This window comes from Salmo salar, chromosome ssa03 (assembly GCF_905237065.1).
Source record: "Salmo salar chromosome ssa03, Ssal_v3.1, whole genome shotgun sequence".
In the NCBI taxonomy this organism is placed as follows: domain Eukaryota; kingdom Metazoa; phylum Chordata; class Actinopteri; order Salmoniformes; family Salmonidae; genus Salmo; species Salmo salar.
The window spans coordinates 35,047,077-35,059,393 of record NC_059444.1 but is presented as its reverse complement, the minus strand read 5'-3'; the positions used below and the strand labels follow the sequence as shown (position 1 = coordinate 35,059,393).

Below are 12,317 nucleotides of genomic sequence, written 5' to 3'. Positions count from 1 at the left end.
TTTGGAAACAAGATTCTCTGGTCTGATGAAACCAAGATTAAACTCTTTGGCCTGAATGGACCATCAATACGTGAAGCATGGGGGTGGCAGCATCAAGCTGTGGGGATGTTTTTCAGTGGCAGGGACTAGGAAACTAGTCAGGATAGAGGCAAAGATCAACACAGCGAAGTACAGAGACATCCTTGATGAAAACCTGCAAAAGGTGCTTCAACAAAATATTGAGTGAAGGGTCTGAATACTTATGTAAATGTTTTTCTTTATTTTTTACTATTTTCTACATTGCAGAATAATAGTGAAGACATCAAAACTATGAAATAGCACATATGGAATCATGTAGTAACTAAAAAAGTGTTAAACAAATCAAAATATATTTTATATTTGAGATTCTTCAAAGTAGCCCCCCTTTGACGACAGCTTTGCACACTCTTGGCATTCTATCAACCAGATAGCTTCATGAGGTAGTCACCTGGAATGCATTTCAGTTAACAGGTGTGCCTTGTTAAAAGTTAATTTGTGGAATTTCTTTCCACATATGCGTTTGAGCCAATCAGTTGTGATGTGACAAGGTAGGGTTGGTATACAAAAGATAGCCCTATTTGGTAAAAGACCAAGTCCATATTATGGCAAGAACAGCTCAAATAAGCAAAGAAAAAACGACAGTCCATCATTACTTTAAGACATGAAGGTCAGTCAGTCTGGTAAATGTCAAGAACTTTGAAAGTTGCCGTAAGTGCAATCGCAAAAACCATCAAGCACTATGATGAAACTGGCTCTCATGAGGACTGCCACAGGAAAGGAAGACCCAGAGTTACCTCTGCTGCAGAGGATAAGTTCATTCGAGTTTACTACACCTCAGATTGTAGCCCAAATAAATGCTTCACAGAGTTCAAGAAACAGACACATCTTAACATCAACTGTTCAGAGGAGACTACGTGAATCAGGCCTTCATGGTCAAATTGCTGCAAAGAAACCACTACTAAAGGATACCTATAAAAAGAAGAAACTTGCGTTTGCCAAGAAACACGAGCAATGGACATGAGACTGGTGGAAATCTGTCCTTTGGTCTGATTAGTTCAAATTTGAGATTTTTGGTTCCAACCGCGTGTCTTTGTGAGAAGCATAGTAGGTGAACGGATGATCTCCGCATGTTTAGTTGGAATGGAGGAGGAGGTGTGATGGTGTGGGGGTGCTTTGCTGGTAACACTGTCGGTGATTTATATAGAATTCAAGGCACACTTAACCAGCATGGTTACTGCAGCATTGTTCAGTGATACGCCATCCCATCTTGTTTGCGCTTAGTGGGACTATCATTTGTTTTTCAACAGGACAATAACCCATAACACATCTCCAGGCTGTATAACGGCTATTTGACCAAGAAAGAGAGTGATGGAATACTGCATCAGATGACGTGGCCTCCACAATCACCCGACCTCAACCCATTTGAGAGGGTTTGGGATGAGTTGGACCACAGAGTGAAGGAAAAGCAGCCAACAAATGCTCAGCATATGTGGGAACTCCTTCAAGACAGTTGGAAAAGCATTCCTCATTAAGATGGTTGAGAGAATGCCAAGAGTGTGCAAAGCTGTCATCAGGGCAAAGGGTGGCTACTTTGAAGAATATAAAATATATTTTGATTTGTTCAACACTTTTTTGGTTACTACATGATACCATATGTGTTATTTTATAGTTGTGATGTCTTCACTATTATTCTACAATGTAGAAGATAGTAAAAATAAAGAAAAACCCTTGAATGAGTAGGTTTGTCCAAACTTTTGACTGGTACTGTATTTATTTTAAATTTAGGACATGTGGGAGGCAGAGGCGTTCCAGTACAGTAGGTGGCGTTAATGCACAATAACGTTGGATGCCAGCCGCCGATAAACACCACAGAAAAAGGGGCAGGGGCGACAAGGTTAGGTAGCTAGCCCCGCCTGTCGGTTACTGTGTTCTGTTAACGACGGCAGGTGTTCAGAAGGTGGGAGAGAAGGATGCTATGTGCTAACTTAGCCAGCTAGTCCTAAAGAAGATTAAGATACACAGCAGGTGGGAGGCTGGGGCGAAACCATTTGCTAGCACACAGTGTCACCGCAGCCTCCCCGTGAAGGAACCAATGAGATGCTCGAGTGGGACGCAGTTGCGGGATGCAGTTGCAGGCTGTGGTCAAAGCCAAGAAAACGTTGCACAATGTTACTAGAGTGTGTCCGCACTATCCAATCCTGGCTGTGGCAGCAATGTGCAAAACGGTTGTTCTCCTGTCACCAATGCCGTAATGAACAAGTCAGAGGAGTAACAGGAAAACTCGGAAGTCTTTTTGAGTAGAGGATGGGGCTCTTATCAGGAAGAAACTATTTCTTTTTGTTTTACATCTTCATCATTTTGACAGAGGGACATTATAAATGGGTAAGTCAACCTACGTGTTAAATAGCTTTCTGGACGGGAGACTTTTAGCTAAGTAGCTAATCTCTTCTTATTGTGTATCTATATTTATCTTGCTGTCAGTCACCGGTAGGTATCTAAAGTGTGTCAAGCGAGCTAAATCATTGTCAAAAAGCAAAACAAGGCCTGTTCACTTTTAGCCGGTCCTGGTAGTGTTTGTTCGGCGTAAAGTTGGCTTGGTAGGTAGTGTTAGCTAGCATCTATCAACCAGCATCATTTGGCCAGCTAAAGTGCTATAGCTACAAATTGTGCAAGCAGCCAGTTCAGCCAATGTGAGCTCCGTGTCGGCAGGCGATTGCTAGCTAACTAAATGATCTTGTATGGTGATAAAACGTTTAACGAACTAGCTAGGACGCAAACAGCTAGTTCTAGCCATCTAATCTAACCCATACATTGCGAAATATTTTTGCGTCACTGTCACGCGATTATCATGTAGCTAGACGAAACTCATTCATCAACTGCAACAAGATAAAGGAAATGGCCACATGTTTTTCACCAATCTAATATTTGCGTGATATGGGCATACATGTAAAATATTCGGACTCGAGAAGTGAGACAAGATCTTTAAAGCCACTGATTATGCATCCTCTATCTCCTGCTCCAATAAACAACTTTTATTGCGAAAGAAAATACAATCCACACTAAAATAAACCCAACCCAAAGCAATTGTGTTGAACATATTTGGTCTCGTGGAATGGTATTCAATAGCCCATTGTCAAAATGGACAATTGCTGTCTTTGTACTCGCGGATTAATTTGCATCCCCAAGATGAACTAGGGCTGTATTCATTAGTCGGATTCCGTTGCAAAATGTTTGGTCTGTTAAATGTTTTGCAACGGAAACCTTTTACGGTTTACTCTAGGAAGAACAACACGGAAATAACGGGAGGAACCTACCTACATTTGTCCAAAAGAAACTCTTGTTTTCGTTGCAAAACGTTTTCCATTTGGAGTAAACTGTGTCTGCTGCAAAAACGTTTTACTGCAGAATCGGCTTAATGAATACACCCCAGGACTCCTCATTCCTACAGTCAAATAATGTCCCATAGACAACTCATGCAGCAAAAGGGCAATTCATTTTAAGATGTGGAAACAGTGTTTTATGCGGTAGCAATAGTGAAAACTACTGTAATTGGAGACCTGTATCCTCAAGGAAAGAACTAGAGTTTCTCTTCTGAATTTTCCCTTTCAATCAGACATTTGAATGACATTACTCAGCCTGTTAAGTGTCTGGCCATCCTCCTCAGAGGCAACTGATTAAGTGGTTTGTGGTGGATGGCGGGGGCCTTCAACTTCATCCCACGTTGAAACACAAGGCCGGTGTGTCAGAACAGACATAGGCTAGGAGGAGGACGGCTAAGGTCTGGTCACAGAAATATACGTGGGTTAAAGGCCTCAAACACACCCCACTTCAAAAGCATGTGCAATAAGTTATGATGCATGTTGGAAGTCATTTGACAGTAGTTTAGACGTAGTAAGTTCAGTCTGGTTTGTCTTAACAGTTCATCTTACTTGAAACCCCCTGACACTGACAATTAGGGTACCAACCAAGTCTCATTCAGGTGAGACAACATTCAAAAGAACAGGGTACCAAAGGGAACATAGTGTACTGTGCATTCATCAGTCAGTACAACAAAGAGAGAAATGTGTGCTAGGAAGTTAACCATCAAAATAGTAAATGAAATTAGCAAGAGAGACCACAGCACGTGATTGCTAGAAGTTAAGGTTGTATTTTGGGACCTGAAACACAGGGGTTCTCTCGAGGTGCATAGTAGACTAATATTACATTCAGATCTGGTATAGAGAAAAAAGTCAAATTAACCCAAAGGTGCAGAATATGTCGGCTCACTTGCGCTTTAATTTAACAAGAATATCATTTGGGTTTCAGCTGTCTTTATCATTGAACAAAAGCATAATGCACATAATGCTCTGTGATATTCCTTGACATTTACACAGTAGGGCAATTCCACAGAAACATAATTCTGCTGAGTCTGATTTTCACCTTAAAATCAAATGAGGTTGGTATAGGAGGACGGGCTCATTGTAATGGCTGGAATGGAATAAATGGAATGCAGAGAAACGTGGTTTCCATAGGTTTGATACCATTCCATTCCAGCCATTACAGTAAACCCATCCTCCTATAGCTCCTCCCACCAGCCTCCACTGCCCATTACATTTTAGTCATTTAGCAGACGCTCTTATCCAGAGCGACTTACAGTAGTGAATGCATACATTTCATGCATTTTTTTTTTTGCACTGGCCCCCCCGTGGGAATCGAACCCACAACCCTGGCGTTGCACACACCATGCTGGCGTTGCAAACACCATGCTCTACCAACTGGTTGTTTAATGCAAATAGTCCGGGTGGCCCTTTGATTAATTGTTTAGCTGTTTTATGGCTTGGCACTCTGATACCTCTTGCCGTGCGGTAGTAGAGAACAGTCTATGACTTGGAATTACGGTGAAATCAGTTTTTTTTATGTGACCATGTTTTCTAAAAACTCTGTTAAATATCTGCTCAAAGTAATCAGGTGTCAGCTATGACATGATACCTTGAGTTAGAAAACATCTCTTTTGGTTATTGAACTACAGTACATTATACTGTAGTCTAGTGTACTGTACTAAACTATACTCTACTTTTGACTGTATTGTACTCTACTCTGCTTCACTGTACTGACCAAACTTGTGAAACATCAATGTCTACGATAGGGGCAAATCAGAACCACTTACCAATCATGGACATCTATGTTTGTGCTAACGTCCGTGGACATTGAAATCAAGGCCAGGGCGGACTGACCAAATTGAAACTATTTTTCAACGTCCGTGGATGTCTGGTGTCGGTCGATACTCAGAGGGAGGGGGTTGTCCAGAATGTTTTCACACTCTTGCCTTTGAGGATCAGACAACAGAAAGAGAAAGAAAACAGTTGGAACATAACAGTATGTCAGTGGAAGAGAGGACAGTAGCAGGTCACCCAACTGTGGTTTGTTGTTCGTACTATTTTTGGCAATTTTCTGGTGTTTTGTGGTGGAAAACTGACCAGGTCGAGCATATCGCCTCATACTAGATAGACGGGCTAGAAATGTTTTAACGATGAATTGAATTGCCACTACCTGTTGCACACAACAAGCTTCCATTCTCTCTGTCACAAGGGGATTTATGACTGATTTTAAGATGAAATCGTCAACCCTGTTCCAGTTAACCCTTTCACTTTATTTGCCACTTAATGGGCACTTACTTTAGTATTTTTTTTGCTCTGAGAAGAGGACCAAGTAGGAAAAAACGGAGTGCACTAGGCTATATACAGTGATGCCTGACACCAGCTTATTGTAAATTGAGACTATCCTTTCCCCCTACCCCAATACAATCTATTCATAGGTTGCACCTCTGGTCACTCGGTTGCGTCATGCCATTTGTTATGAACGTTCTCAAGCCGCCCTCTACACTATAGTGCCTGGAAGTACGATGGCATTGCTAAAGTAGTCAAATATTCAGTAAAAAACAACTTTGGCAGCATTATCGTGTCGTCAAATTTACTTTAGACAGATGGCAATGTTGTCGTTAGCTAGCAAAGTTTGTCAAAATTAGCTAGCAATTCAAAATGATGTCAAAAGTTTTCCTACTACACTGAACATACATGTAAAGTGTTGGTTTCATGAGCGGAAGAAAAAAAATCCATGAAATATTCCATACACACAAAAAGCTTATTTCTCTCAAATTTTGTGTACAAATGTGTTTATATCGCTGTTAGTGAGCATTTCTCCTTTGCTGCGGTGTGGCATATCAAAAAGATGATTAAACAGCATGATCATTACACAGGTGCACCTTGTGCTGGGGACAATAAAAGGCCGCTTTAAAATGTGCAGTTTTGTCACTCGACACTATGCCACAGATGTCTCAAGTTTTGGTGCTGAGGAGTATTTCTGTCTGTAATAAAGCAGACAGAAATATGGCTGGGCCTGGCTGCCAAGTGGGTGTGCCTATGCCCTCCAAGGGCCACCCATGGCTGTACCCCTGCCCAGTCATGTGAAAGCCATAGATTAGAGCCTAATTAATTAATTTAAATGGACCGATTTCCTTATATGAACTGTAACTCAGTAAAATCTTTGAAATTGCTGGATGTTTGCGTTTTATATTTTTGTTCAGTATAGTTATTTGCCTCCTTTTGAATGTCATTGTATTTCCAAGCCACTCTAATGCACTTTTGATGAAATCTTCATCAGAACTCATTGACGATGCATTGAGTAGAATGCTCAGTTGGGCATCAGTCCAAAACGAACGTTCAAATAACAGTTTTTCTCTATGAAGTAACGATAGAAGTAGCTGATGCCAATGGGCTACATGGACACTGAAAAGACAATTCAAAGGGGGAAATATAGCATGTATGTCAACTGTTCCATGGATGTGTTTGTGCAGGTGTGTGAGTTTGTGTATATGAATGGAAGTGTGTGGGATGGTGAATATGAATGTGTAGGAGGGTGGTAGAGAATGGGTGTGTGACTGCATAGAGTATATGTTGGGCGGGAATGGATGAGTAAGTCCGGGTGTAAGTGTGTCTGAGAGGTAGGGAGATGGGAGGTTGGGACAAGCTTGGGTGGGATTAAAGGGGAGAAAACGGAGAGGGATGGGTTTGGCTTGGGAGAGAGCGAAGGAAGGATTTAACTATACTACACTTAGGGCTGTCTCCGACAAAAATAAAATCTTAATGTTCTTTCGACCAATCGATTGGTCAATTTTAAAACGTGTATTTTCCATATAGACACAAATTATGCGTTTTAATCAAATCAACTATATAGGCTGAGCTTGTCTGATGCTTTAATTGCACTGTTTGATGAAATAATTAAGGCACACAAATGACTAGAGGGAGCCCGATCGCAATTGATTTGATTGTGCCGGACAGCGAGTGGCTGTCCCTGTCCTTGTTCTAACCCCCTACTCCCTCACCCCCGCTTCCTCCCATGTGCCCCTTGATTGATTACATCTGAGATTATGAGAAATTCTCTCTCTCTCTCTCTCTCTCTCTCTCTCTCTCTCTCTCTCTCTCTCTCTCTCTCTCTCTCTCTCTCTCTCTCTCTCTCTCTCTCTCTCTCTCTCTCCTGCAGCAACTACCACATAACATCAATAATTCTGTCCGTGTTGCTGACTCCTTCAACCCTTGCTCTCTTTACTTGACACATGTATGCATTGCATGCACGTGACCAATAGGGGCTGATCTATAGCATATCATAATCACATCAATAAATTGTTATAATAAACTCCTAACACGTGACAGAAAAATGGATGCAGAGGACGTGACGAATAAACTCGAACCGGGGGAATGTTTACTGGTTGCTCAGGAGGTAAAGGGGAAGTCAGATCTGTGGAATAAATTTGACTAGTTGTGAAAAATACTGGAGATCAAGAAAAAGAAGGTAAGAATTAAGCGCTGTGTGCATATGACTTGTGCCAAACAGGTGCTGTTAGTTTACAATCTAATTTTCCTGACCGTTTGGAACCATTTTAAACGACACTAAATAAATGATAAGCATACCAGAGTCTGTAACGTTTTTTTGTAAAGCCTTTATTACAGCAAAGACAGTCGCAAAGACAGAACGGTTTATGTATCGTTTATGCAAATGTATGAAAGGGTTGCTTTATTTCATTTTAAAAACTAAAATCATTGACTCATGCTGTGTGATGACATGAACGAACGAATGAATGATTGATTGGAAAAAAGTAGCCTATATAGCCAATATAACTATTGAAATGTAGGCCTAAGGAAGATACGGTATTAAGACTAAACAGGATGCGCTCTTAGGCCTACCGCTGGATGGTGGTTATTCAAGGCTGCGATACTAAGCCTACTAATGATAATGACATGACTTATTATAGTGATGATCATCATATATATATATATATATATATATATATATAAAAATTTTCGGACAACTTGGAACAGTGTAAATAAATGATAATACCAGAGAGGCTGTTCTTATGGAAAAAGTGTAAAGCCTTTATTACAGCATAGCAAAGATTAAAAACAGCCGAAGTTGTGAAGTTGTTTATCCGACATGTTGTGGTTTCGTGAGGCTTGGTGCTCACGGAATCAGTAGGCTATTAAACAAACACTGAAACAGAAGCAGGATCTGCTTTATTTCTGTATATACAGTTCCTGTGGAAAGTATTCAGACCACTTGACTTTTTTTTAACGTTACAGCCTTATTCTAAAATGGATTTAAAAATTAGCAATCTACACACAATACCCCATAATGACAAAGCAAAACTAGGTTTTTCGAACATTTTGCACATTTATAAAAAAAATATAGTACAAAAATACCTTATTTACATGAGTATTCAGAACCTTTGCTGTGAGACTCGAAATTGAGCTCAGGTGTCTCCTGTTTCCATTGATCATCCTTGATGTTTCTACAACTTGATTGGAGTCCACCTGTGGTAAATTCAATTGGTTGGACATGATTTGGAAAGGCATACGCTTGTCTAGATAAGGTCCCACAGTTGACAGTGCATGTCTTTGCAAAAACCAAGCCATGAGGTCGAAGAAATTGTCTGTAGAGCTCCGAGACAGGATTGTGTCGAGGCACAGATCTGCAGGCGGGTACCAACATTTTTATTCCACCATTGAAGGTCCCCAAGAACACAGTGGCCTCCATCATTCTTAAATGGAAGAAGTTTGGAACCACTAAGACTAATCCTGGAGCTGGCTGCCCGGCCAAAATGAGCAATCGGGAGAGAAGGGCCTTGGTCAGGGAGGTGACCAAGAACCCGATGCTCACTCTGACAGAGCTTTGGAGTTCCTCTATGGAGATGGGAGAACCTTCCAGAAGGACAACCATCTCTGCAGCACTCTACCAATCAGGCCTTTATGGTAGAGTGGCCAGACGGAAGCCACTCCTCAGTAAAAGGCCCATGACAGCATGCTTGGAGTTTACCAAAAGGCACCTAAAGACTCTCAGACCATGAGAAACAAGATTCTCTGGTCTGATGAAACCAAGATTGAACTCTTTGGCCTGAATGCCAAGCGTCATTTCTGGAGGAAACCCGGCACCGTCCCTACAGTGAAGCATGGTGGTGGCAGCATTATGGTGTTTAAGAATACGCCCTTTTCACGGCGGCAGGCAGCTTGGCAGGTAGGAGCGTTGGGCCAGTAACCGGAAGGTTGCTGGGTCGAATCCCCGAGCTGACAAGGTAAAAACCTGTCGTTCTTCCCCTGAGCACGGCAGTTAACGCGCTGTTCCCCGGCCGCCTAAGACGTGGATGTCGATTTTTAAGGCAGCCCTCCGCACCTCTCTGATTTAGAGGGATTGGGTTAAATGCACAGTGGTGTAAAGTACTTAAGTAAAAATACTTGAAGTACTACTTTAGTATTTTTGGGGGCATCTTTACTATTTATATTTTTGACAACTTTTACTTCACTACATTCCCAAATAAAATATTGTACTTTTTACTCCATACATTTTCCCTTCAGCCCAAAGTACTCATTACATTTTCAATGCTTAGCAGGACAGAGAAATTGTGAAATTCCCACCATTATCAAGAGAACACGTGGTCATCCCTACTGCCTATGGTCTGGCGGTCTCACTAAACACATGATCTTTTGTAAATAATTTCTGAGTATTGGTGTGTTCCCCTGTCTATCCGTACATTTTAAAAAGAAGATCATGGTGCCGTCTGCTTTACTTAATATAAGGAATTTTAAATGATTTATACTTTAACTTTTTATACTTAAGTATATTTCAGCAATTCAGTAAACAAAAAAAGAAAGTCCCTTTTTCAGGACCCTGTCTTTCGACGATAATTCGTAAAAATCCAAATCCTTCATTGTAAAGGGTTTAAACACTGTTTCCCATGCTTGTTCAATGACCCATAAACAATTAATGTACATGCACCTGTGGAACGGTCGTTAAGACACTAACAGCTTACAGACGGTAGGCAATTAAGGTCACAATTATGAAAACTTAGGACACTAAAGAGGGCTTTCTACTGACTCTGAAAAACACCAAAAGAAAGATGCCCAGGGTCTCTGCTCATCTGCGTGAACGTGCCTTAGGCATGCTGCACGGAGGAATGAGGACGGCAGATGTGGCCAGGGCAATAAATTGCAATGTCCGTACTGTGAGACGCCTAAGACAGCGCTACAGGACGGACAGCTGATTGTCCTCGCAGTGGCAGACCACGTGTAACAACACCTGCACAGGATCGGTACATCCGAACATCACACCTGTGGGACAAGTACCGGATGGCAACATCAACTGCCCGAGTTACACCAGGAACACACAATCCCTCCTCCAGTGCTCAGACTGTCCGCAATAGGCCGAGAGAGACTGGACTGAGGGCTTGTAGGTCTGTTGTAAGTCTGGTGAGGACCTGCCATCACCGGCAACAACGTCACCTATGGGCACAAACCCAACGTGGCTGGACTAGACAGGACTGGCAAAAAGTGCTCTTCACTGACGAGTCACGGTTTTGTCTCAGCAGGGGTGATGGTCGGATTCGCGTTTATCGTGGAAGGAATGAGCATTACACCGAGGCCTGTACACTGGAGAGGGATCGACGTGGAGGGTCCGTCATGGTCTGGGGCGGTTTCTTTTTTTGCTGAGTTTATGTTGGGTGACTTTCACTTGAGTAACTTTCGGTGTCTATACTTTACTCAAGTATGGCAATTGGGTACTTTTTCCACCACTGTAAATGTGGAAGACACATTTCCCTTATCCCAGCACACAGACCAAGAAGGCAGTTTTCTGATGTTGAATTGTAGCTTACATGGAGAAAAATACAAAGTGATTTCATTGTATATCCCACCAGGGGCAAAGCTGGTGTTTTTTGTTGTTGATAAAATTCAAGCTATATTAGATCAAATCCAGACAGGAACTATTATTTTAGCAGGCGGCCTAAATCATAGCAATTAAAAAGGCAAATTCAAGGGACCTCCAAAGAGGATGAGAGATGTCATCTCTACAAATAATGTACAGGACACCTGGAGTTTACTATTCCCAACTACAAAAGACTACTTTATTTCTCAAATTAAGAAAAGCTATTAAAGAATTAATTCAAAAAAGTACACTGCTTAAAAAAATAAAGGGAACACAAACATTGTTGTTTAACTCCAAGTCAATCACACTTCTATGAAATCAAACTGTCCACTTAGGAAGCAACACTGATTGACGATAAATTTCACATGCTGTTGTGCAAATGGAATAGACAACAGGTGGAAATTATAGGCAATTAGCAAGACACCCCCAATAAAGGAGTGGTTCTGCAGGTGGTGACCACAGACCACTTCTCAGTTCCTATGCTTCCTGGCTGATGTTTTGGTCACTTTTGAATGCTGGCGGTGCTTTCACTCTAGTGGTAGCATGAGACTGAGTCTACAACCCACACAAGTGGCTCAGGTAGTGCAGCTCATCCAGGATGGCACATCAATGCGAGCAGTGGCAAGAAGGTTTGCTGTGTCTGTCAACGTAGTGTCCAGAGCATGGAGGTGCTACCAGGCGACAGGCCAGTACATCAGGAGACGTGGAGGAGGCCGTAGGAGGGCAACAACCCAGCAGCAGGACCGCTACCTCCGCCTTTGTGCAAGGAGGAGCAGGAGGAGCACTGCCAGAGCCCTGCAAAATGACCTCCAGCAGGCCACAAATGTGCATGTGTCTGCTTAAACAGTCAGAAACAGACTCCATGAGGGTGGTATGAGGGCCCGACGTCCACAGGTGGGGGTTGTGCTTACAGCCCAACACCGTGCAGGACGTTTGGCATTTGCCAGAGAACACCAAGATTGGCAAATTCGCCACTGGCGCCTTGTGCTCTTCACAGATGAAAGCAGGTTCACACTGAGCACATGTGACAGACGTGACAGAGTCTGGAGACGCCGTGGAGAACGTTCTGCTGC

At 42.2% G+C, this 12,317-nt stretch overlaps 1 protein-coding gene across 1 annotated transcript in view; it reads left to right on the top strand.

Annotated features, from left to right (window-relative positions):
- The first annotated feature begins 1,894 nt into the window (after nt 1–1,894).
- Nucleotides 1,895–12,317, top strand: part of LOC106600427 (NPC intracellular cholesterol transporter 1) — a 31,607-nt gene continuing 21,184 nt past the window's right edge. Inside the window, exon 1 of the mRNA XM_014191768.2 lies at nt 1,895–2,400. Within this exon, the coding sequence (XP_014047243.2) occupies nt 2,323–2,400 (78 nt within the window). The 5' untranslated portion in view covers nt 1,895–2,322. The remainder of the gene's footprint in view (nt 2,401–12,317) is intronic.